General features: G+C 45.2%; 2 protein-coding genes across 2 annotated transcripts; both read right to left on the reverse strand.

Annotated features, from left to right (window-relative positions):
- Positions 1–345: 345 nt before the first annotated feature.
- On the reverse strand, positions 346–3,091 carry LOC139422643 (transmembrane protein 267). Its single transcript, XM_071173793.1, has 3 exons — positions 2,990–3,091; positions 1,058–1,501; positions 346–812 (listed from the first exon to the last, which is right to left on the reverse strand). The coding sequence occupies exons 2-3, from the start codon at positions 1,439–1,441 to the stop codon at positions 477–479; spliced, it is 720 nt and encodes a 239-aa protein (XP_071029894.1). The 5' UTR covers positions 1,442–1,501; positions 2,990–3,091; the 3' UTR covers positions 346–476.
- Positions 3,092–15,358: 12,267 nt separating this feature from the next.
- On the reverse strand, positions 15,359–18,416 carry LOC139421806 (uncharacterized). The gene is made up of 3 exons (XM_071172926.1): positions 18,413–18,416; positions 17,532–17,701; positions 15,359–17,182 (listed from the first exon to the last, which is right to left on the reverse strand). The coding sequence occupies exons 1-3, from the start codon at positions 18,414–18,416 to the stop codon at positions 15,359–15,361; spliced, it is 1,998 nt and encodes a 665-aa protein (XP_071029027.1).
- Between the last annotated feature and the right edge of the window lie 8,716 nt (positions 18,417–27,132).

The raw sequence follows: 27,132 nt of genomic DNA on the forward strand, positions 1-27,132 counted from the left end.
ACTACTTTAGACCAGATCCCTATAGAACCCTATTCCCTATATAGTGCACTACTACAGACCAGAGCCCTATTCCCTATATAGTGCACTACTTTAGACCAGAGCCCTATAGGACCCTATTCCCTATATAGTGCACTACTTTAGACCAGATCCCTATAGAACCCTATTCCCTATATAGTGTACTACTATTGACCAGAGCCCTATTCACTATATGGGGAATAGGGCTCTGGCCTGTAGTAGTGCACTATATAGGGAATAGGGCTCTGGTCTGTAGTAGTGCACTATATAGGGAATAGGGCTCTGGTCTGTAGTAGTACACTACATAAGGAATAGGGTTCTGGTCAATAGTAGTGCGCTATATAGGGAATAGGGTTCTGGTCAATAGTAGTACACTACATAAGGAATAGGGTTCTGGTCAATAATAGTGCACTATATAGGGAATAGGGTGCTATTAGGGAGGCGTAGTGTTGGCCCTTCCATCAGATGTCAATGGCGATGCCGTGCTTGGTGGAGATCACGTCTCGAGTTCCTGTCAGGTACATGAGCACAGAGCACAGGTGTGGCAGGGTGGCTGTGATGCTCACATACAGCCAATAGGAGATGGGGGCCGTGTTGCCGAACGGACACACCCACAGGCCATGGCGGACCCCGTCTCGGATGTGGTGTGAGGCCAGGGAGATAAACAGCAGCCAGGGCAGAGAACACCACGAGTCCTTTAGCCTGCCCAGCCACAGCACCAGCCTCAGAGAGAAGCAGAGGACAGGGATTAGAGAGGAGCAGTGGAGGGGGGGGCGGTTGGGCAGGCTGGTGGCTGCCTGGAGGGGGAAACAGGCAGAAAACATAGGTTATTGTTTATGTTTCTATTCTACATTCCTTCATGAACACTGTGGGCCAGATTCCCAGACACAGATTAGGCCTAGTACTGAACTAAGGTTGTTCCAATGGAGATCTTCATTGAGCATGCTTATTAGTCCTAATCTTTTGTCTGTGAAAATGTAGCACACTAATCTATAACTGACGCTGAAAACCAAAGGGAGAACTTTACAGAAATCTTTCTTACTTTGAGCGACAGAGAGCCAGCCATATAGAAGTGATCCAGGTCTATAACAGAGGCCAGTATCCCTGCTAAGATAACTTCATAGAAGTCACTCTTCTTCTTGAGGCCAATGACGATAGCCCAGGACCAGAGGCCTATCAGACAATGGACGGTGTTGTCTAGCACTGCCCGCAGCCACAGGTGCTGTTGGAGTAGGGTCAGCTGCATGACGTGGTCAGCCAGCACACAGAAGGCCCCCAGCGCAGTGCTGGCCAGTAGGGAGGCAGAGGAGAAGGTCTGGAGCAATGCCTGGGCTTTCTCCGTCTCCACGGCCAGGCTCAGGGGCATGGAGCCACCCGTACCCCCAGCAGAGGAGGATGAGTCCAGCTTGGAGTGATACCCTCGCATGGCGCTTCTGGAGGGAGGAGGTCCACTTCCATAGGAGGTCAGCAACACCTAGATGGCAAACTAGAAGACAGTATACTGTAAACATAAATTACACATGAGGGAACTAGCTCTAGTACCGGGTAACATCATTGATAAGGCATGATGGAACTAGCTCTAGTCCAGGGTAACATCATTGATAAGGCATGATGGAACTAGCTCTAGTCCAGGGTAACATCATTAATAAGGCATGATGGAACTAGCTCTGGTCCAGGGTGTTTGTGACGCTAGCTGATGCTGTGCCTTGAAGAAGGCCTTGAAGAAGGCTCAACATCAGAAAAATGCTAGTAATTGTCCTGGACCAGAGCTAGAATCAAACCTACACTGATCTAGACTTTAGCATAAAGTCACGTGGTGTTTTTACTCTCTCTCTCTCCTTTTGATAACTGCTCCTTTAAGAAGTCACTGTGAATCATGATCTCTAAATAAATGTCTATCCTTCTGGAACTGAGGATATATGTAGGTCAGGCCAGGCTCACAGTAACCTGGGTTCTATTCATCAGTGCACACCGTAGCAAGACGTTTAGAAACAGAAAAAAAACTAACATTTACATTTATTTTTAAGTTCAGTCCCTCTTGTTTCAGTCTTCTCCATTTGGTGCCTTGTGAATATGACTCTGAATTAGCCTGACTATATACTAGAATAGGTTATACAATGTGCATAAGTCATTTCTTCAATTCATCTACCATTGTACATCCAAAAGAAAAGTCACTGACATCAATAAAAGGCTTGATCTTTCCACAGAGATGCAGACAGGCCTGAATGATGAGCGAGTTCCCAGGGAAAGGCTCCTTATTGGTCTCCTTGTGTAACAAGATGTTTGATGGAAGAATACAGATAACTGCTGGTGGGAATTTCTTCTTGCTTTGTGATGTTTTGTAGTAAACACATCTGTTTGATGTACAAAATGCAAGCATAGGCAGAATTCAACTCATGCATCTGGTTAAAGCTAGCGAACCAGCCGTGAAAATAGTTGCTTGTCTGTTTAGATGGGCAGAAGACTGGGGACTAAGACATCTGCATTGCTTGCTGTTTGGGGGTTTAGGCTGGGTTTCTGTACAGCACGTAACATCGGCTGATATAAAAATGTCTTTATAAACACATTTGATTGATTGATTTGTGACTAAGAAATAACTACGTTAGGTAAAAAACACTAAATACTAATAAAAAAAAAAATAAAAAAGTTGATATCACGACGTTAACCAGCTGGATAACAAACTAACTATTGGATCAGTTTAGACTGTGCAACATCACGTGAAAAACAAAAAACATTTTTTAGATGGAATCATCTTGAAATACAAAAGTAGATTAATTTAGCAAGCTAGGTCATTTATTAGCTATGTAATGCTAGCTAATAACAGCTAGCTAAGGAATCCCGCACCTATCTGCGAAACCTTATAGACTACAGACAGGTGTTTGAGTAGCAAGATTTAGCAAATGTGATAAGGCCAAAGTTATTAAACATGAAATAACGCCGTTGATCAAAACGATAACAATACTTTGTCACTTACCCCATTGTAGCTAAATTCGTTTATCAACTGTAAGCTAGCGACGGTCTGTCCGCACAGTTTCTACCGCCTTAACCCAGAGGCGCAGCAATACGGGACTTCCGGGTACGACTGAGAAACAGATCAAACGGACCAGGTCGGCGTTTGGGGTTTCAGAAGTCAATGAGAGAATTTAAAACTTCTTCCGTAGTTGTTCATTTTCTCGAAATCTAAAAACACAACCTAGATTCGAGTTAATGTATGAAGTAGTTGAACATGTTATTACCCCGAACGTCGTGAAGGTGACAAAATATTACGTTTACATTTATGTCAAAAGTAACTTTATATCTAGGGACTGACGTTTATTTTTGACGGACTGCACATGCGCAGTTCTGCACGATGAGACCCGATGACGTGTATCTAGCGAGCGAACGTCGCCATGACACGTGATCGGGGATTTCTATTGAAGAAGCAGTTTCAGCCTATCTTCATACAGTACTGTCTTTGGTCTGTTTGTGTCTGTCTGTGTATTGTAGAGTGAAAAAACACTCTCCAGTTCCGCTTCCCTTAGAAGACATAATTGGTGGGAAGAGCTGTCAGTAATTTATTGCGGAAGAATGAATGTCCAATCATGGATGAGATTGGTCCAACCATAATAATTAGTTTATCCTTTGTTTGGCACACTGTAAACATATTCTTAAAATAACATTTCTAATCAAATTAAATCTAAATGTATTGGTCAAATACACATATTTGCGGGTGTGGCAAAATGCTTGTGTTCCTAGCTCCAACAGTGCAGTAATATCTAACAATACAGAACAATACACAAAAATCTAAAAAGTAAAATAATGGAATTAAGAAATATATAAATATTAGAACGAGCAGTGTAAGAGTCCGGATTATATATACACGGAACAAAAATATAAATGTAAAATGCTGGTCCCATGTTTAATTTTCCTTCTTTATAACATTGTAAAAATCTGAAACTTTTTCTTCAAAAATGATGCAGAAAAGCTCATCTGTGCCTATTAGACTACGGCAAAGCTCTACTTTCCAGGCAACCGGATAAAGCACTAAATAAACTTCAGTTAGTGCTAAAAAACAGCTACTAGAATCTTGACTGGAATCAAAAGATGTGATCATATTATTCCTCCAGTGTTAGCCTCTCTACACTGGCTTCCTGTTAACGGCAGTGGCGATATTAGCATGTAAAAAAAAACAAGTGGGATGCTTACCAGCAGCCACAACACAACACTAAACAATACATCTATCCTGCCACGTCACAGAAATCTGCTCCTTTTATTCTCTGTCCCCAACACAGTAGACGACCAGTTCTGTTAGCTTTTAGCCGTCCCCTCATCCTACTCCTCCTCTGTTCCTCGGGTGATGTGGAGGTTATCCCAGGCCCCAGGCGCTCTCATTCGGGAACTTCTGTAACTGTAAAAGCCTTGGCTTCATGCATGTTAACATCAGAAGCCTCCTCCCTAAGTTTGTTTTACTCACTGCTTTAGCACACTCCGCCAACCCTGATGTCTTAGCCGTGTCTGAATCCTGGTTTAGGAAAACCACCAAAAACCCTGACATTTCCATCCCTAACTCTGACATTTTCTGTCAAGATAGAACTGCCAAATGGAGAGGAGTTGCAATCTACTGCAGAGATAGCCTGCAAAGTTTTGTCAAACTTTCCAGGTCTATGCCCAAACAGTTCAAGCTTCTAATTAATTTTAAAAATGAATCTCTCCAGTAATACGTCTCTCACTGTTGTCGCCTGTTATAGAACCCCCCCCCCCCCCCAGCTCCCAGCTGTGCCCTGGACACCATATGTGAATTGATTTCCCCCATCTATTTTCAGAGTTTGTTGTGTTAGGTGACCTAAACTGGGACATGCTTAACACCCCGGCAGTCCTACAATCTAAGCTATGCCCTCAATCTCACACAAATTATCAAGGAACACACCAGGTACAACCCTAAATCCGTAAACATGGGCACCCTCATAGATATTATCCTGACCAACTGGCCGTCCAAATACACCTCCGCTGTCTTCAATCAGGATCTCAGTGATCACTGCCTCATTGCCTGCATCCGCTACGGGTCCGCAATCAAACGTCCACCCCTCATCACTGTCAAACGCTCCCTAAAACACTTCTGCGAGCAGGCCTTTCTAATCAACCTGGCCCGGGTATCCTGGAAGGATATTGACCTCATCCCGTCAGTCGAGGATGCCTGGTCGTTCTTTAAAAGTAATTTCCTCAAGAGATATAGTACTAAAACACTTAAGTGTCTCTCCAGATCCTAGGTCCTGGCAGAGTTGTGCAGACTCAGGACAACTGAGCTTTGAAGGAATATGCAGATTTAAAGAGGAGTCCGTAATTTGCTTTCTAATAATCATGATCTTTTCCTCAAAGAAGTTCATGAATTTATTACTGCTGAAGTGAAAGCCATCCTCTCTTGGGGGATGCTGCTTTTTAGTTAGCTTTGCGACAGTATCAAAAAGGAATTTCGGATTGTTCTTATTTTCCTCAATTAAGTTGGAAAAATAGGATGATCGAGCAGCAGTAAGGGCTCTTCGGTACTGCACGGGACTGTCTTTCCAAGCTAGTTGGAAGACTTCCAGTTTGGTGTGACACCGTTTCCGTTCCAATTTTCTGGAAGCTTGCTTCAGAGCTCGGGTATTTTCTGTGTACCAGGGAGCTAGTTTCTTATGAGAAATGTTTTTAGTTTTTAGGGGTGCAACTGCATTTAGGGTATTGCGCAAGGTTAAATTGAGTTCCTCAGTTAGGTGGTTAACTGATTTTTGTCCTCTGACGTCCTTGGGTAGACAGAGGGAGTCTGGAAGGACATCAAGGAATCTTTGTGTTGTCTGTGAATTTATAGCACGACTTTTGATGTTCCTTGGTTGTGGTCTGAGCAGAATATTTGTTGCAATTGCAAACGTAATAAAATGGTGGTCTGATAGTCCAGGATTATGAGGAAAAACATTAAGATTCACAACATTTATTCCATGGGACAAAACTAGGTCCAGAGTATGACTGTGACAGTGAGTAGGTCCAGAGACATGTTGGACAAAACCCACTGAGTCGATGATGGCTCCGAAATCCTTTTGGAGTGGGTCTGTGGACTTTTCCATGTGAATATTAAAATCATCAAAGATTAGAATATTATCTGCTATGACTACAAGGTCGGAAAGGAATTTAGGGAACTCAACGAGGAACGCTGTATGTGGCCCAGGAGGCCTGTAAACAGTAGCTATAAAAAGTGATTGAGTAGGCTGCATAGATTTCATGACCAGAAGCCCAAAAGACGAAAACGTCATTTATTTTTTTGTAAATTGAAATTTGCTATCTTAGCAACACATTCGCCTTTGCGGGATGCACGGGGGATATGGTCACTAGTGTAGCCAGGAGGTGAGGCCTCTTTTAACACAGTAAATTCATCAGGCTTAAGCCATGTTTCAATCAGGCCAATCACATCAAGATTATGATCAGTGATCAGTTCATTGACTATAACTGCCTTTGAAGCACTGACTGTGCTAGTGGCAGACTCCACTATGCTGGCAGGCTGGCTAACAGCCTGCTGCCTGGCCTGCACCCTATTTCATTGTGGAGCTAGAAGAGTTAGAGCCCTGTCTATGTTGGTAGATAAGATGAGAGCACCCCTCCAGCCAGGATGGAGTCCATCACTCCTCAGCAGGTCAGGCTTGGTCCTGTTTGTGGGCGAGTCCCAGAAAGAGGGTCAATTATCTACAAATTCTATCTTTTGGGAGGGGCAGAAAACAGTTTTCAACCAGCGATTGAGTTGTGAGACTCTGCTGTAGAGCTCATCACTCCCCCTAACTGGGAGGGGGCCAGAGACAATTACTCGATGCCGACACATCTTTCTAGCTGATGACCTTCAGACCTTCTGAATAGGTGACTTGAGACTTCCATACTCATGGGGTTAACAGTATCCTGGATAAGCAGCCATTTTATTTATCCCCAGCAAGATGTCACTCAAACAGAAGGCGGTAACTAACAAAGAATCCCTGACCAACAACCAAAACAGGTTTAAGGATCTGAAAGACACTCATGGAGGTGTCCACTGAAAGTTGACTAGCAACAACAACTGGGACCTGAAAGACACGCACCATGAGTGCCGCCCACTAAATTGACCAAGAACAGGAACACGAAAGATACCCCCCCCCCACAAAACTTAAAGACAGAACGCAAAAATAAAATAAATAAAAATAAAAAATGGAGCGAAAACAAAACCAGGGAAATCAACTAAAACACTGGGCCCCCCACTCTTAAATAGCAGCACAGGTGAACCACCTTCCCACTAACGAGATGGCAACCAGCACAGGTGTAACACATACTGACTAATGAGCTATATGTGCTAACGTCCATCCTTAAAACATAAATGGAAAAAACCTAAGCCTGGAACACTTCCTGGAAGTTGGACCGGAGCCCTGGGGGGAAATAATATGGTAGGCAAAGACAAGATTGTTTAGCTCATGTATTACATATTATTATCATATGTATTACATGAATTGCATATGTCACTGAGGACACAGAGACCTCTTCAAACACAACTTGCAGACGCATGCCATACACTTTGTCAGCTGTCATATGTTGGTAATGTAAGTCAGGTGATGGGGGAGTGAAATGCCACTCATATCAGAGAGAATACGGAGAACAAACTAGGATATCAATTGAAGTCCCTTAGGAGACCCTATATGTCTAACTTAACTGCAATTTGTTGCAATTGTCTTCACTTTCAGGAGAAAGGCAAGGTTACGACCAAGGAGGTCTTAATGTTGAAAAAATAAGTGCTGCTCCTAGAAAAACTAATTTAGAAACAGAAATGAATCAACTGGAGGTAGAGACGCAAACTTTGAATTTGAAAACTATACTGCTGAATGCCAAGATCTAAACTACAAGCAAGTGGACTCCTCACAATCACAACTATCCCTTAACTACTGACAATATGAATACTATATAAAATATATTCATTAATGTCTGAATGAAGACGATAACAATTAGTTAAATTATGATTGTAGCTAATTGTTTTTTTATTCTGTTTTACATTGTGCAGATTTGAAGGCTTCTTTGATAGATGAAGGGATGTTATAAGGAGATGGGAGGTTTTACATTGTAGATGAAATTTATTAGAATAACTCATTTACATAATTATAATAAAACCAGATTTAAAGTGCCTTTCAAAAAAAGCTAAGCTGTGGAGAGTGACAGGACTTCGTGACGGGTCAGAGCTAAGCTGTGGAGAGTGACAGGACTTAGTGATGGGTCAGAGCTAAGCTGTGGAGAGTGACAGGACTTAGTGATGGGTCAGAGCTAAGCTGTGGAGAGTGACAGGACTTAGTGATGGGTCAGAGCTAAGCTGTGGAGAGTGACAGGATTTAGTGATGGGTCAGAGCTAAGCTGTGGAGAGTGACAGGACTTTGTGACGGGTCAGAGCTAAGCTGTGGAGAGTGACAGGACTTTGTGATGGGTCAGAGCTAAGCTGTGGAGAGTGACAGGACTTAGTGATGGGTCAGAGCTAAGCTGTGGAGAAAAACAGGACTTAGTGATGGGTCAGAGCTAAGCTGTGGAGAAAAACAGGACTTAGTGACGGGTCAGAGCTAAGCTGTGGAGAAAAACAGGACTTAGTGACGGGTCAGAGCTAAGCTGTGGAGAAAAACAGGACTTAGTGATGGGTCAGAGCTAAGCTGTGGAGAGTGACAGGACTTAGTGATGGGTCAGAGCTAAGCTGTGGAGAGTGACAGGACTTCGTGACGGGTCAGAGCTAAGCTGTGGAGAGTGACAGGACTTAGTGATGGGTCAGAGCTAAGCTGTGGAGAGTGACAGGACTTAGTGATGGGTCAGAGCTAAGCTGTGGAGAGTGACAGGACTTTGTGACGGGTCAGAGCTAAGCTGTGGAGAGTGACAGGACTTAGTGATGGGTCAGAGCTAAGCTGTGGAGAGTGACAGGACTTAGTGATGGGTCAGAGCTAAGCTGTGGAGAGTGACAGGACTTAGTGATGGGTCAGAGCTAAGCTGTGGAGAAAAACAGGACTTAGTGATGGGTCAGAGCTAAGCTGAGGAGAAAAACAGGACTTAGTGATGGGTCAGAGCTAAGCTGTGGGGAAAGACAGGACTTACTGACGGGTCAGAGCTAAGCTGTGGAGAGTGACAGGACTTTGTGATGGGTCAGAGCTAAGCTGTGGAGAAAAACAGGACTTAGTGATGGGTCAGAGCTAAGCTGTGGAGAGTGACAGGACTTAGTGATGAGTCAGAGCTAAGCTGTGTAGAGTGACAGGACTTCGTGACGGTTCAGAGCTAAGCTGTGGAGAGTGACAGGACTTAGTGATGGGTCAGAGCTAAGCTGTGGAGAGTGACAGGACTTAGTGATGGGTCAGAGCTAAGCTATGGAGAGTGACAGGACTTAGTGATGGGTCAGAGCTAAGCTGTGGAGAAAAACAGGACTTAGTGATGGGTCAGAGCTAAGCTGTGGAGAAAAACAGGACTTAGTGATGGGTCAGAGCTAAGCTGTGGGGAAAGACAGGACTTACTGACGGGTCAGAGCTAAGCTGTGGAGAGTGACAGGACTTAGTGATGGGTCAGAGCTAAGCTGTGGAGAAAAACAGGACTTAGTGATGGGTCAGAGCTAAGCTGTGGGGAAAGACAGGACTTACTGACGGGTCAGACCTAAGCTGTGGAGAGTGACAGGACTTAGTGATGGGTCAGAGCTAAGCTGTGGAGAGTGACAGGACTTAGTGATGGGTCAGAGCTAGGCTGTGGAGAGTGACAGGACTTAGTGATGGGTCAGAGCTAAGCTGTGGAGAGTGACAGGACTTAGTGATGGGTCAGAGCTAAGCTGTGGAGAAAAACAGGACTTAGTGATGGGTCAGAGCTAAGCTGTGGGGAAAGACAGGACTTACTGACGGGTCAGAGCTAAGCTGTGGAGAAAAACAGGACTTAGTGATGGGCCAGAGCTAAGCTGTGGAGAGTGACAGGACTTAGTGATGGGTCAGAGCTAAGCTGTGGAGAGTGACAGGACTTTGTGACGGGTCAGAGCTAAGCTGTGGAGAGTGACAGGACTTAGTGATGGGTCAGAGCTAAGCTGTGGAGAGTGACAGGACTTAGTGATGGGTCAGAGCTAAGCTGTGTAGAGTGACAGGACTTCGTGACGGGTCAGAGCTAAGCTGTGGAGAGTGACAGGACTTAGTGATGAGTCAGAGCTAAGCTGTGGAGAGTGACAGGACTTAGTGATGGGTCAGAGCTAAGCTATGGAGAGTGACAGGACTTAGTGATGGGTCAGAGCTAAGCTGTGGAGAAAAACAGGACTTAGTGATGGGTCAGAGCTAAGCTGTGGAGAAAAACAGGACTTAGTGATGGGTCAGAGCTAAGCTGTGGGGAAAGACAGGACTTACTGACGGGTCAGAGCTAAGCTGTGGAGAGTGACAGGACTTAGTGATGGGTCAGAGCTAAGCTGTGGAGAAAAACAGGACTTAGTGATGGGTCAGAGCTAAGCTGTGGGGAAAGACAGGACTTACTGACAGGTCAGACCTAAGCTGTGGAGAGTGACAGGACTTAGTGATGGGTCAGAGCTAAGCTGTGGAGAGTGACAGGACTTAGTGATGGGTCAGAGCTAGGCTGTGGAGAAAAACAGGACTTAGTGATGGGTCAGAGCTAAGCTGTGGAGAGTGACAGGACTTAGTGATGGGTCAGAGCTAAGCTGTGGAGAAAAACAGGACTTAGTGATGGGTCAGAGCTAAGCTGTGGGGAAAGACAGAACTTACTGACGGGTCAGAGCTAAGCTGTGGAGAGTGACAGGACTTAGTGATGGGTCAGAGCTAAGCTGTGGAGAGTGACAGGACTTAGTGATGGGTCAGAGCTAAGCTGTGGAGAAAAACAGGACTTAGTGATGGGTTAGAGCTAAGCTGTGGAGAGTGACAGGACTTAGTGATGGGTCAGAGTTAAGCTGTGGGGAGTGACGGGACTTAGTGATGGGTCAGAGCTAAGCTGTGCAGAGTGACAGGACTTAGTGATGGGTCAGAGCTAAGCTGTGGAGAAAAACAGGACTTAGTGATGGGTCAGAGCTAAGCTGTGGAGAGTGACAGGACTTAGTGATTGGTCAGAGCTAAGCTGTGGGGAAAGACAGGACTTAGTGATGGGTCAGAGCTAAGCTGTGGGGAAAGTCAGGAATTAGTGATGGGTCAGAGTTAAGCTGTGGGGAGTGACGGGACTTAGTGATGGGTCAGAGCTAAGCTGTGGAGAGTGATGGGTCAGAGCTAAGCTGTGGGAAAAGACAGGACTTAGTGATGGGTCAGAGCTAAGCTGTGGGGAAAGACAGGACTTAGTGATGTGTCAGAGCTAAGCTGTGGGGAAAGACAGGACTTAGTGACGGGTCAGAGCTAAGCTGTGGGGAAAGACAGGACTTAGTGACGGGTCAGAGCTAAGCTGTGGGGAAAGACAGGACTTTGTGATGGGTCAGAGCTAAGCTGTGGGGAGTGACAGGTCAGAGCTAAGTTGTGGAGAAAGACAGGACTTAGTGACGGGTCAGAGCTAAGCTGTGGAGAGTGATGGGTCAGAGCTAAGCTGTGGAGAAAGACAGGACTTAGTGACGGGTCAGAGCTAAGCTGTGGAGAGTGATGGGTCAGAGCTAAGCTGTGGGAAAAGACAGGACTTAGTGATGGGTCAGAGCTAAGCTGTGGGGAAAGACAGGACTTAGTGATGGGTCAGAGCTAAGCTGTGGGGAAAGACAGGACTTAGTGATGGGTCAGAGCTAAGCTGTGGGGAAAGACAGGACTTAGTGATGGGTCAGAGCTAGGCTGTGGGGAAAGACAGGACTTAGTGATGGGTCAGAGCTAAGCTGTGGGGAAAGACAGGACTTAGTGATGGGTCAGAGCTAAACCATTAATCACCTAGATGACCCACCCTAGTCACACCCGACTTAACCAACATAAGAGAATAAAAACTCTCTCTTGTCAGGGCGTGACAGATTGGTTCTAACTCACTGACTGCATTTAGAATGTTGATGATAAAATATAAGACTTATATGATCAGAATGATTTTTATTGATTTGATTTCCATTCAACACTCAGGAGTGAAGCTGCTCTCTTATCAACTTCAAACAAGGAACAATATGAGTGGTTGTGTGAAGCTGGAAAATGACAAATAAAAACAAATATCCACAGAGAACTCATACTTTTCTTAAAGGCGTTGCATGGTCAATCCAACGCCTGCATTGACCGTACAGCATTTACTGTGATATGTCCTCGTCAGGGCATTTAAACAAAATCATCAAGTAATTATCCATTTAGTCCAAAATAAATTCACACCCATGTTGACATGTTGTTCACAGGCATTGTCTCTGAGAACCACTTTGTCATGTCCATTACTAAAGAGCTGAAAAGAAATGAATGAAAAAATTATTCCATTCATTTTGTCTTCATCATCTCACAGGCAAAGTCACACAACATGAAGCCTAAACTGCCTGGTGTTTAAAAAAATCTTTAAGCCCATATTTCTTTACGTGGTGCCTGTATTGGCCCAGGTTATTTAAATGGTGCCTGTATTGGCCCAGGTTATTTGCGTGGTGCCTGTATTGGCCCAGGTTATTTGCGTGGTGCCTGTATTGGCCCAGGTTATTTGCGTGGTGCCTGTATTGGCCCAGGTTACTTGCGTGGTGCCTGTATTGGCCCAGGTTATTTGCGTGGTGCCTGTATTGGCCCAGGTTATTTGCGTGGTGCCTGTATTGGCCCAGGTTATTTGCGTGGTGCCTGTATTGGCCCAGGTTATTTGCGTGGTGCCTGTATTGGCCCAGGTTACTTGCGTGGTGCCTGTATTGGCCCAGGTTATTTGTGTGGTGCCTGTTTTGGCCCAGGTTATTTGCGTGGTGCCTGTATTGGCCCAGGTTATTTAAATGGTGCCTGTATTGGCCCAGGTTATTTGCGTGGTGCCTGTATTGGCCCAGGTTATTTGCGTGGTGCCTGTATTGGCCCAGGTTATTTGCGGTGTGCCTGTAATGGCCCAGGTTATTTGCGTGGTGCCTGTATTGGCCCAGGTTATTTGCGTGGTGCCTGTATTGGCCCAGGTTATTTGCGGTGTGCCTGTATTGGCCCAGGTTATTTGCGTGGTGCCTGTATTGGCCCAGGTTATTTGCGTGGTGCCTGTATTGGCCCAGGTTATTTGCGTGGTGCCTGTATTGGCCCAGGTTATTTGCGTGGTGCCTGTATTGGCCCAGGTTATTTGTGTGGTGCCTGTATTGGCCCAGGTTATTTGCGTGGTGCCTGTATTGGCCCAGGTTATTTGCGTGGTGCCTGTATTGGCCCAGGTTATTTGCGTGGTGCCTGTATTGGCCCAGGTTATTTGCGTGGTGCCTGTATTGGCCCAGTTCTGCATAACATTATTTGATGAAGCCAGGTCAGTGAAAGAAGATAACTGGAAACTTGTTGCCCTGCTATGTTGATGAGCTAGTTGATTGAAATAAACTGATCCAGGTTGTAATATGAGGTTATATGACCAGATTCAACGTATCCACACATTTCCAGTTCACTGTCTGGTCTGTGGTGTACTTTCTGACACCGTTGAATAGTTAACTGCCCGTTAGTAATGGTTAACTCGCCTGTTAATACATCAGATCAACTTCTGCACCTAGCTCTCCTTTGCAAGACAAACTAACTGCCCCGAATTGACTTATTTTTGCTATAACATCCAAGTCCATTGGTGAGGATCAGCTTGAGCAAAGTGAGGTGTAGAATCACTGATCTACAAATAGTGTTCTCTGACAAATAATAGTTTCTGTGCAAGAAATTCACAGAGCTACACTTTCCCCTGACTCGGGCAATACCCTCTGCCAAACACACACGCAACCATTTATATTGATTGATTGGAGATCGCTTGTGTCATTTCCAGAACCTAGGATTCTATATGTGCAGTGACACTAGCAGTAGTGCGACAAAAACAATACAGTGTTACACATAAACAAAAGTACAATCAATAACACAACATAAAAGTCTATATACAGTGTGTGCAAATGGAGTAAGATGTATGGCAATAAATAGGCCAATAATGGCGAAATAATTACAATTTAGCAAATTAACACTGGAGTGATAGATGTGCAGATGATGATGTGCAAGAATAAATACTGGTGTGCAAAAAAGTAAATTAAAAACAACATGGGGATGAGCTATTTACAGATGGGCTATGTACAGGTGCAGTGATCTGTGAGCTGCTCAGATAGATGATGCTTAAAGTTAGTGAGGGAGATATAAGTCTCCAACTTGCAATTCGTTCCAGTCATTGGCAGCAGAGAACTGAAAGGAAAGGCAGCCAAAGGAGGAGTTGGCTTTGATGATGACCAGTGAGAGGTACCTGCTGGAACGCGGGTGGGTGTTAGAGATGCAGAATGGACTAATAAAATGGGAGGGAAAGTTACCGAGACTCCACCTGGAGGGGCAGGTCCCGCGTAGACAGCCATACCCTCTGCCCGAGATGATAGCGGGGAGCCGGGGTCAAGCTTGTCGACGATGTCTCGAGGTGGTCTTGAGAAGAGCAGACCGGGCTCTCTTCAAGGTACGCCGATGGACATCTGGGCCGAGGGTATGTTGACCTCTTGCTCAGGGAAGAGAAGGGGCTGATAACCCACAGAGTATGGGTGGATGACAGGGGCTGGCTTGGGTTGGGGATGGCTGAGGGATGGCTGGGGATGGCTAGGACAGAGGATGGCTGGAAATGGCTGGGGCTGTGGGTGGCTGGGGCTGGAGTTGGAGGGGCTGGGGCTGGAGTTGGCTGGAGGATGGCTGGGGATGGATGGCTGGAGGATGGCTGGGGATGGATGGCTGGAGTTTGCTGGGGATGGTGATGGGGATGGCTGGGACTGGGGATGTGGATGGCTGTGGATGGCCGGGGCTGGAGTTGGCTCGGACTGGGGATGTGGATGGCTGGGGCTGAAGTTGGCTTGGGATGCCTGGAGTTGGCTGGGGATGTGGATGGCTGGAGTTGGCTGGGGATGTGGATGGCTGTAGTTGGCTTGGGGTGGCTGGGGATGGCTGTGGCTGGAAGATGGCTGAGATGGCTAGAGTTGGCTGGGGATGTCTGGAGCAGGGGATGGCTGGGTATGGCTGAGGCTGTGGATAGATGGTGGGGGCTGACTTGGTCTGGGGATGGCTGGGGCTGAGGAAGGCTGGGGAATCATGGCTGGGGAATGGCTGCGGCTGGGGTGGGCTGTGGATGGCTCGGGATGGCGTTTGCTGGAGGTGGCTGGGGCTGGTTGTAGTTGGCTGGGGATTGGCTGGGGATGGCTGGGGCTGTGGATAGATGGCTGGGGCTGGCTTGGTCTGGGGTATGGCTGGGTCTTGATGGGGTTGGCTGGGGTAGGCTGGGGATGGCTGTGGATGGCTAGAGTTGGCTGGGGCTAGAGTTGGAGGGGCTGGGGATGGCTGGGGCTGGAGTTGACTATGGATGGCTGGGGATGGTTGTGGATGGCTGGAGTTGGCTGGGGATAGAGCTGGGGATGGCTGGGGCTGGAGTTGGCTGGGGCTGGGGTATGGCTGTGGATGGATGGCTTGGGATGGCTGGGGATGGTTGTGGATGGCTGGAGTTGGCTGGGGATAGAGCTGGGGATGGCTGGGGCTGGAGTTTCCTGTGGCTTGGGTATGGCTGGGGATGGATGGCTGGAGTTGGCCAGGCTGGGAATGCTGGAGTTGGCTGGGGATGTCTGGGGCAGGGGATGGCTGGGTATGGCTGGGGCTGTGGATAGATGGTGGGGGCTTGCTTGGTCAGGGGATGGCTGGAGTTGGAGGGGATTGTTGGGGCTGGAGTTGGCTGGGGATTGCTGGGGAGGGATGGCTGGAGTTGGCTGGGGAAGGGGATAGTTGGGGGATGGCTGGGGATGGCTCGGACTGGGGATGTGGATGGCTTGGGCTGGAGTTGGCTTGGGGTAGCTGTGGCTGAAGTTGGCTCGGGATGTTGATGGCTGGGGCTGGAGTTGGCTTGAGGTGGCTGGGGATGTATGGGAATTGTTGGGGGATGGATGGCTGGAGTTGGCTGGGGATGGCTGGAATTGGCTGGGGATGTGGATGGCTGTGGCTGGAGTTGGCTTGGTTTGGCTGGACGATGGCTGTGGATGACTGGAGTTGGCTGGGGATGTCTGAGGCAGGGGATGGCTGGGTATGGCTCGGGCTGTGGATAGATGGCGTGGGTTGGCTGGGGAATCATGGCTGGGGAATGGATGGATTGGGCTGTGGATGGCTTGGGATGGCGTTCGCTGGGGGTGTTTGTGGATGGCTGGAGTGTGCTGGAGTTGGCTGGGGATGGAGTTGGGGGTTCTGGGACTGGAGTTTCCTGGGGCTTGGGTATGGATGGCGGGGGCTGGCTGGAGTTGGCTGGGGGCTGGCTGGGCTGGCAATGGCTGGAGTTGGCTGGGGATTGGGATGTGAATGGCTGGGGCTGGAGTTGGCTTGGGGTGGCTGTGGCTGGAAGATGGCTGTGGATGGCTTGAGTTGGCTGGGGATGTCTGGGACAGGGGATGGCTGGGTATGTCTGGGGCTGTGAAATAGATGGCGGGGGCTGGCTTGGTCTGGGGATGGCTGGGGCTGAGGAAGGCTGGGGTGGGCTTTGGATGGTGTTTGCTGGGGGTGGCTGGGGATGGTTGTGGATGGCTGGAGTTGTAGGCGGGCTGGGGTATGGCTGGGGATGGAGGACTGGAGTGGGCTGTTGCTGGCGGTGGGTGGGTGGCTGGGAATGGTTGTGGATGGTTGGAGTTGGCTGGGGATGGATGGCTGGAGTTGGCTGGGTATGGCTGGAGATGGCTTGGCTGTAGATGGATGGCTGGAGATGGCTTGGTCTTGGGATGGCTGGGGATTGAATGGCTGTGGATGATGCGCTGGGGATTGGCTGGGGCTTGGATAACTGCGGGTGGGGATGGAGTTGGCTGGGGGATGGCTGGGGATGGGGCTGGCTGAGGCTGGTTAGTGCTGGCTGGGGATGGCTGGGAATGGCTGGGGCTGGAGTTTGCTGGGCATGGCTGGGGTCTGGGAGGGATGTGGACGGCTGGGGTTGGCTGAGGCTGGGGATGGCTGGGGTTGGCTGGATTTGGCTGGGGCTTGTGTTGGCTTGGGCTTGAGTTGGCTGGATCTGGGGATAGCTGGGGGTTGGCTGTGGCTGTGGATGGCTTGTACTGGGGAAGACTGGAGCTGGGGATGGTTGGGATAGCTGGAGTTGGCTTTGGCTGGGATAGCTGTGGATGGAGTTAGCTGGGGCTGGGGATGGCTAGAATTAGCAGGGGCTGAGGGCTTGAGGTGGGAATGGAGTTAGCTGAGGCTGAGAGGTGGGAATGGATTTAGGTGGGGCTGAGGGCTGGAGGTGGGAATGGAGTTAGCTGGGGCTGAGGGCTGGAGGTGGGAATGGATTTAGCTGGGGCTGAGGGCTGAGGGCTGGAGGTGGGAATGGGGTTAGCTGAGGGCTGGAGGTGGGAATGGGGTTAGCTGAGGGCTGGAGGTGGGAATGGAGTTAGCTGAGGGCTGGAGGTGGGAATGGAGTTAGCTGAGGGCTGAGGGCTGGAGGTGGGAATGGAGTTAGCTGAGGGCTGAGGGCTGAGGGCTGGAGGTGGGAATGGAGTTAGCTGAGGGCTGAGGGCTGGAGGTGGGAATGGAGTTAGCTGGGGCTGAGGGCTGAGGGCTGGAGGTGGGAATGGAGTTAGCTGAGGGCTGAGGGCTGAGGGCTGGAGGTGGGAATGGAGTTAGCTGAGGGCTGAGGGCTGGAGGTGGGAATAGAGTTAGCTGAGGGCTGAGGGCTGAGGGCTGGAGGTGGGAATGGAGTTAGCTGAGGGCTGAGGGCTGGAGGTGGGAATGGAGTTAGCTGGGGCTGAGGGCTGGAGGTGGGAATGGAGTTAGCTGGGGCTGAGGGCTGGAGGTGGGAATGGAGTTAGCTGGGGCTGAGGGCTGGAGGTGGGAATGGAGTTAGCTGGGGCTGAGGGCTGGAGGTGGGAATGGAGTTAGCTGGGGCTGAGGGCTGGAGGTGGGAATGGAGTTAGCTGGGGCTGAGGGCTGGAGGTGGGAATGGAGTTAGCTGGGGCTGAGGGCTGGAGGTGGGAAAGGAGTTAGCTTGGGCTGAGGGCTGGAGGTGGGAATGGAGTTAGCTGGGGCTGAGGGCTGAGGGCTGGAGGTGGGAATGGAGTTAGCTGGGGCTGAGGGCTGGAGGTGGGAATGGAGTTAGCTGGGGCTGAGGGGTGGAGGTGGGAATGGGGCGTAATTCATCTTTGAAAAGGAGAAAAGGAGCCTATGTTCTAACTGGATCTAGGCGTTTTATAGTCTGTCAACAGAAATGTCCCCACACATACAGTGGGCCAACAACTGTGACAGGAGGCTAACAGTTCCCTCAGAGCCACCGGCAAATCAGTCCTCTCAGTATGAGTCCCTTCATAGTATTGTTCTACTTCAAACAAACACTGATGGGACTTGACATTTACCCATGGGCGTATTGCTGTCCAGTTCCGAAACTGAACAACAGAAAATTAGAATATGTTCTTGAACAGCTAAAATCATTGGCTCATTTAAAGTTCCTTCTGTAACACTGGAGGGCAGTGCAGGGTCTAGTTACCTTCTGTAACACTGGAGGGCAGTGCAGGGTCTAGTTACCTTCTACTACACTGGAGGGCAGTGCAGGGTCTAGTTACCTTCTGTAACGCTGGAGGGCAGTGCAGGGTCTAGTTACCTTATGTAACGCTGGAGGGCAGTGCCGGGTCTACTTACCTTCTGTAACGCTGGAGGGCAGTGCAGGTACCTTCTGTAACACTGGAGGCAGTGCAGGGTCTATTTACCTTCTGTAACACTGGAGGCAGTGCAGGGTCTATTTACCTTCTGTAACACTGGAGGGCAGTGCAGGGTGTAGTTACCTTCTGTAACACTGGAGGGCAGTGTAGGTACCTTCTGTAACACTGGAGGGCAGTGCAGGGTCTAGTTACCTTATGTAACACTGGAGGGCAGTGCAGGGTGTAGTTACCTTCTACTACACTGGAGGGCAGTGCAGGGTGTAGGTACCTTCTGTAACACTGGAGGGCAGTGCAGGGTCTAGTTACCTTCTACTACACTGGAGGGCAGTGCAGGGTCTAGTTACCTTCTGTAACGCTGGAGGGCAGTGCAGGGTCTAGTTACCTTATGTAACGCTGGAGGGCAGTGCCGGGTCTACTTACCTTCTGTAACGCTGGAGGGCAGTGAACGATGAGACGGCCTACAGGGAGGAGGTGAGGGCCCTCGGAGTGTGGTGTCAGGAAAACAACCTCACACTCAACGTCAACAAAACTAAGGAGATGATTGTGGACTTCAGGAAACAGCAGAGGGAACACCCCCCTATCCACATCGATGGAACAGTAGTGGAGAGGGTAGCAAGTTTTAAGTTCCTCGGCATACACATCACAGACAAACTGAATTGGTCCACTCACACAGACAGCATCGTGAAGAAGGCGCAGCAGCGCCTCTTCAACCTCAGGAGGCTGAAGAAATTCGGCTTGTCACCAAAAGCACTCACAAACTTCTACAGATGCACAATCGAGAGCATCCTGGCGGGCTGTACCACCGCCTGGTATGGCAACTGCACCGCCCTCAACCGTAAGGCTCTCCAGAGGGTAGTGAGGTCTGCACAACGCATCACCGGGGGCAAACTACCTGCCCTCCAGGACACCTACACCACCCGATGTCACAGGAAGGCCATAAAGATCATCAAGGACATCAACCACCCGAGCCACTGCCTGTTCACCCCGCTATCATCCAGAAGGCGAGGTCAGTACAGGTGCATCAAAGCTGGGACCGAGAGACTGAAAAACAGCTTCTATCTCAAGGCCATCAGACTGTTAAACAGCCACCACTAACACTGAGTGGCTGCTGCCAACACACTGACACTGACTCAACTCCAGCCACTTTAATAATGGGAATTGATGGGAAATGATGTAAATATATCACTAGCCACTTTAAACAATGCTACCTTATATAAATGTTACTTACCCTACATTATTCATCTCATACGCATACGTATATACTGTACTCTATATCATCGATGGTATCCTTATGTAATACATGTATCACTAGCCACTTTATACTATACTATGCCACTTTGTTTACATACTCATCTCATTTGTACATACTGTACCCGATACCATCTACTGTATCTTGCCTATGCTGCTCTGTACCATCACTCATTCATATATCCTTATGTACATATTCTTTATCCCCTTACACTGTGTACAAGACAGTAGTTTTGGAATTGTTAGTTAGATTACTTGTTATTACTGCATTGTCGGAACTAGAAGCACAAGCATTTCGCTACACTCGCATTAACATCTGCTAACCATGTGTATGTGACAAATAAAATTTGATTTGATTTGATTTGATTTGATTTGAGGTACCTTCTGTAACACTGGAGGCAGTGCAGGGTCTATTTACCTTCTGTAACACTGGAGGCAGTGCAGGGTGTAGTTACCTTCTGTAACACTGGAGGGCAGTGAAGAGTGTAGGTACCTTCTGTAACACTGGAGGGCAGTGCAGGGTCTAGTTACCTTCTGTAACACTGGAGGCAGTGCAGGGTCTATTTACCTTCTGTAACACTGGAGGGCAGTGCAGGGTGTAGTTACCTTCTGTAACGCTGGAGGGCAGTGCAGGGTGTAGTTACCTTCTGTAACACTGGAGGGCAGTGCAGGGTGTAGGTACCTTCTGTAACACTGGAGGGCAGTGCAGGGTCTAGTTACCTGCTTCTACACTGGAGGGCAGTGAAAAGTTAATAGGGCTGTGTATCGTCTTTCTAGTCAGTCCGAAGAGGGTGCTGAAATGTTCTAATGCAAGTCTCCAGTAAAACTAATGAAGAGCTTGTAAATCTATTCTCAGTGCAGTGTGTAGATCTCTAATCAGCCACACGAGGGCAGTACAGTGATGTTGACATGTTAAAGTGAGTGCATGCCTCAGTCAACACACACAGGAAGTGTCTAAGTTGTGGGGAGTGTTTAACTATTGCCAGACTGACATGTTGTTTCAGCCTGCTAATGGATGAAGGAATATAGACAGCTCCCTACTGTACTGTGAGAAAGAGTTCACCTAATCTGTCGGCAATAATAATCCTATTATTGGGTATTATACTCCTCATGTCCTGTGTTAAACTTTGAAGGCTGGTAGTGAACTGAACACATTGTACGTTGCAATATTGTATTGAATTTTTTTTGTGTGAATTTGACAGTGAATTGAATTCCCTTTTTATACATTCACACGCACATAAACCAAAACTCATGACAATACCCCTAGAAGGCTGTGTGAATGAGGAGCAGACAACAGGCTTTCTGAAATGTCTTTCCCTCCCTGCCTACAATTAATCACAGCAGGCCGTGCGGCAACGCACACACACACACACACACACACACACACACACACACACACACACACACACGCACAAAGGCTGCCTGGACAGGCTAGAGTCACATTATTATAGAGGGGTTGAGTGTGTGTGTGTGCGTGTTCATGTGCCTGAGTGTGTGCGTGTTCATGTGCCTGAGTGTGTGTTTGTGTGTGTGTGTACATCCCCGTTAGTGCATGAGTGTCTGACAGTCCTTGAGCAGTTTGGTTTATTTGGGGTGTAAATATGTTGTGTAATTTAGAAACTACAAACGCCACCTTAAATATGTTGCACAAATGAATTGACCTCGATGCCTAAATGATGCAGTACCAATTGGTGTGATATCACTGCTGTATAATCTATTGATGCGTTCATCCCAAATGGCACCCTATTCCCTTTATAGTGCACTACTTTTGACAGGGGAACATAGGATATATAGGGAATAGGGTGTATTTAGGGAGGCAACCTAGGAGTCACTCAGCAGCTGCTACTGTCCTTTCTCCTCACAGACCAGACCCCTTTAACTAACGCAGAGCTGTCAGCTAGCATGGCAGGGACCGAGACCAGGCCTGTGTCACGACTTCCGCCGAAGTTGGTCCCTCTCCCTGTTCGGGCGGCGTTCGGCGGTCGACGTCACCGGCTTTCTAGCCATCGCCGATCCACTTTTCATTTTCCATTTGTTTTGTCCTTGTCTTACACACCTGGTTTCAATCCCCCAATTACTTGTTCATTATTTAACCCTCTGTTCCCCCATGTGTGTTTGTTTGAGTGATTGTTTGTTTGTAATACGGTCCGTTATTGTGGGCTCGATTTATTGTGTGTATTTGTTTTTGTTAATATTTGAGTAAATTACGTTATTTACTCATATCTGCTGTCCTGCGTTTGACTTTTCTACAACAGCTACACACAGGCACTATTACAGCCTGCTAACACCAGACAGGAAAGAAACGGCAGCCTGAACAACAGACACACACCAACCAGCCGATGACATGGGACAGAGAATACTTGGTCCGGGCGAATCGGAGAGCTCGGAATCAGAATGAAGCTGATCGAACGCATTCCACTGCTACCGATCCTGTTCCTGGTGCTGATCGGGGGCACTGGACTGCAGAGAGGTTGGTCCCCATAACCCGGCCTGCCATGCCATGGAAAACTGTCTCATTATACCTGTAAAATCTAAGTTTATGTGTTTATGTACACAGTGTTAAAAATCCTCCTTCCACTTAATTTCCACTGATAACAGAAGGTGTCGGGGTTCCTTGTCAATATTTGGCTTATTGGTGAAATCAGTAGTCAGACAATATGATCTATATGTAAATCAATCAAACCTTTGCATTAAATAATTGCAGACAGAAGTTGACAACGAAAAACAGCACGCATGTTTCAGAGTAAGTTCTGCGCCCCACCTAAGGGCCCGCTGCTTTTATACAGGTGATCCCTATACAGGTGATCACTTCCTGGTGGTATTGATCCCCTACATCAATGTATGTGTGTATCAATAAGCTGAACCTTATAAGGTGACCTGGTACAGTAGCTTCTCTGAAATGTATTGTAATTGTCTACTGTCATACAAGATCAAAAATATCAAGACAGTGGTTACTTCTCTTTATCTAGTTTCAGTCTGACTCAGACCCAGCCTGCAGGCACACCCTCACAACAGCCAGGGCCTAACCACAAAGACTAATATAGATGGCTTGTGCAACGTATAGTGGCAGAGGTTTTTAGACACATAGCAACAGTATCTTATTATAAGGCCCGCAGCAAAACATATCGATCGTAAAGTCTCCTTAATCAATAATGGGGAGGGTCTTCGGGAACCCTACAGTAGCTTTTGCCTGGATTCACTTGGTCAGTCTGTCATGGAAAGAGCTCATCATTTTTTATTAAGTGTATATATACAGTGCCGCGAAAAGGTATCCCCAGCCATCCCCTTTCCTCATTTTCTATATTTTAGCATATTTTTTTGATACAGAATGTTATTAGATCTTCAACCTGATGTATTAGATTAAAGGAACCTGCTTTTTTTTAGACTTGTAGACTTGTGGCAGGAGTTGAAATGAGCAGTTCATGCTTGAAAACCCCAAAATGTTAAAGCAGTTCTGGATGGAAGAGTGGGACAAAATTCCTCCACAGTGATGTGAGAGACTGATCAATAACCACAGGAAGTGGTTGGTTGGTCAACAAGTACAGGAAGTGTTTGGTTGGTCAACAACTACAGGAAGTGTTTGGTAGGCGTCGTTGCAGCTACAGTAAATTCCTCCACAGCGACGTGAGAGACTGATCAATAACCACAGGAAGTGTTTGAATCGTTGCAGCTAAAGGTGTGACAACTAGTTTTTTATTTTTATTTTTTTATTTCTCCCTTATTTAACCAGGTATTTATATGTATAACTCTAACCCTTTATTTAACCAGGTATTTATGTATATAACCCTTTATTTAACCAGGTATTTATATATATAACTCTAACCCTTTATTTAACCAGGTATTTATATATATAACCCTTTATTTAACCAGGTATTTATATATATAACCCTTTATTTAACCAGGTATTTATATATATAACCCTTTATTTAACCAGGTATTTATATATATAACCCTTTATTTAACCAGGTATTTATATATATAACCCTTTATCTAACCAGGTATTTATATATATAACCCTAACCCTTTATTTAACCAGGTATTTATATATATAACCCTTTATCTAACCAGGTATTTATATATATAACCCTTTATTTAACCAGGTATTTATATATATAACCCTTTATTTAACCAGGTATTTATATATATAACCCTTTATTTAACCAGGTATTTATATATATAACCCTTTATTTAACCAGGTATTTATATATATAACCCTTTATTTAACCAGGTATTTATATATATAACCCTTTATTTAACCAGGTATTTATATATATAACCCTTTATTTAACCAGGTATTTATATATATAACCCTTTATTTAACCAGGTATTTATATATATAACCCTTTATTTAACCAGGTATTTATATATATAACCCTTTATTTAACCAGGTATTTATATATATAACCCTTTATTTAACCAGGTATTTATATATATAACCCTTTATTTAACCAGGTATTTATATATATAACCCTAACCCTTTATTTAACCAGGTATTTATATATATAACTCTAACCCTTTATTTAACCAGGTATTTATATATATAACCCTTTATTTAACCAGGTATTTATATATATAACCCTAACCCTTTATTTAACCAGGTATTTATATATATAACCCTTTATTTAACCAGGTATTTATATATATAACCCTTTATTTAACCAGGTATTTATATATATAACCCTAACCCTTTATTTAACCAGGTATTTATATATATAACCCTTTATTTAACCAGGTATTTATATATATAACCCTTTATTTAACCAGGTATTTATATATATAACTCTAACCCTTTATTTAACCAGGTATTTATATATATAACTCTAACCCTTTATTTAACCAGGAATTTATATATATAACCCTAACCCTTTATTTAACCAGGTATTTATATATATAACCCTTTATTTAACCAGGTATTTATATATATAACCCTTTATTTAACCAGGTATTTATATATATAACCCTAACCCTTTATTTAACCAGGTATTTATATATATAACCCTTTATTTAACCAGGTATTTATATATATAACCCTTTATTTAACCAGGTATTTATATATATAACTCTAACCCTTTATTTAACCAGGTATTTATATATATATAACTCTAACCCTTTATTTAACCAGGTATTTATATATATAATCCTTTATTTAACCAGGTATTTATATATATAACTCTAACCCTTTATTTAACCAGGTATTTATATATATAACCCTTTATTTAACCAGGTATTTATATATATAACCCTAACCCTTTATTTAACCAGGTATTTATATATATAACTCTAACCCTTTATTTAACCAGGAATTTATATATATAACCCTAACCCTTTATTTAACCAGGTATTTATATATATAACCCTTTATTTAACCAGGTATTTATATATATAACCCTAACCCTTTATTTAACCAGGTATTTATGTATATAACTCTAACCCTTTATTTAACCAGGTATTTATATATATAACCCTTTATTTAACCAGGTATTTATATATATAACCCTTTATTTAACCAGGTATTTATATATATAACCCTAACCCTTTATTTAACCAGGTATTTATATATATAACCCTTTATTTAACCAGGTATTTATATATATAACTCTTTATTTAACCAGGTATTTATATATATAACTCTAACCCTTTATTTAACCAGGTATTTATATATATAACTCTAACCCTTTATTTAACCAGGTATTTATATATATAACTCTAACCCTTTATTTAACCAGGTATTTATATATATAACCCTTTATTTAACCAGGTATTTATATATATAACTCTAACCCTTTATTTAACCAGGTATTTATGTATATAACTCTAACCCTTTATTTAACCAGGTATTTATGTATATAACTCTAACCCTTTATTTAACCAGGTATTTATATATATAACTCTAACCCTTTATTTAACCAGGTATTTATATATATAACTCTAACCCTTTATTTAACCAGGTATTTATATATATAACCCTTTATTTAACCAGGTATTTATATATATAACTCTAACCCTTTGTTTAACCAGGTATTTATATATATAACTCTAACCCTTTATTTAACCAGGTATTTATGTATATAACCCTAACCCTTTATTTAACCAGGTATTTATATATATAACCCTTTATTTAACCAGGTATTTATATATATAACCCTTTATTTAACCAGGTATTTATATATATAACCCTAACCCTTTATTTAACCAGGTATTTATATATATAACCCTAACCCTTTATTTAACCAGGTATTTATATATATAACCCTTTATTTAACCCGATATTTATATATATAACCCTTTATTTAACCAGGTATTTATATATATAACCCTTTATTTAACCAGGTATTTATGTATATAACTCTAACCCTTTATTTAACCAGGTCGGCCAGTTGAGAACAAGTTGTCATTTACAACTGTGACCTGACCAAGATAAAGCAAAGCAGTTCAACACAAACAACAACAGAGAGTTACACATGGAGTAAACAATAAACAAGCCAATAACACAATAAACAAGTCAATGACACAGTAGAAACAAAGAAAGTCTATATACAGTGTGTGTAAAACGCATGAGGAGGTATTGAGTGCAAGGGGGCAATTACTTTTTCACACAGGGGCATTGTGTGTTGCATAACTTTGATTATGAAATAAATTAACTAAGTATGTAATTGTTGTGCTATTTGTTCACTCGGGTTCCCTTTATCTAATATTAGGTTATGGTTGAAGATCTGATGTCAGAAATATGCAAGGGGAGAGACATGTAGAAAGGCGGAAAGACTTGTTCACGGCGCTGTACATTGACACATTTAAATGTTTTGAATCTTAATTCTGTACACTTTAAATTGATACGTTTTCTCAACAGTCTGTTTTGTTCTTGTGGCTCAAAGTAACCCCCAGTCCCCCTGGCCGCTAGCTCTGCTTCCTCTGGCAGGTTCATAGCTTGGCTACCTTATCCTGGCCACCTTATCCTGGCCACCTTATACTGGCCACCTTATCCTGGCTACCTTATCCTGGCTACCTTATCTTGGCTACCTTATCTTGGCCACCTTATCCTGGCCACCTTATCCTGGCTACCTTATCCTGGCTACCTTATCCTGGCTTCCTTATCTTGGCTACCTTATCCTGGCTACCTTATCCTGGCCACCTTATCCTGGCTACCTTATCCTGGCTACCTTATCTTGGCT

The sequence above is a fragment of the Oncorhynchus clarkii genome, chromosome 12, assembly GCF_045791955.1.
Source record: "Oncorhynchus clarkii lewisi isolate Uvic-CL-2024 chromosome 12, UVic_Ocla_1.0, whole genome shotgun sequence".
In the NCBI taxonomy this organism is placed as follows: Eukaryota; Metazoa; Chordata; class Actinopteri; order Salmoniformes; family Salmonidae; genus Oncorhynchus; species Oncorhynchus clarkii.

Excerpts from the sequence above, each read along its gene's own strand:
- LOC139422643 (XM_071173793.1), bottom strand. The coding sequence starts at position 1,441 with ATGCGAGGGTATCACTCCAAGCTGGACTCATCCTCCTCTGCTGGGGGT. Across the intron at positions 813-1,057 it reads CTGGCTCTCTGTCGCTCAAA|GCAGCCACCAGCCTGCCCAA; the intron begins GTAAGAAAGATT and ends TTCCCCCTCCAG.
- LOC139421806 (XM_071172926.1), bottom strand. Across the intron at positions 17,183-17,531 it reads CCTCCAGCCCTCAGCCCTCA|CTATCCCAGCCAAAGCCAAC; the intron begins GCCCTCAGCTAA and ends CTCCATCCACAG.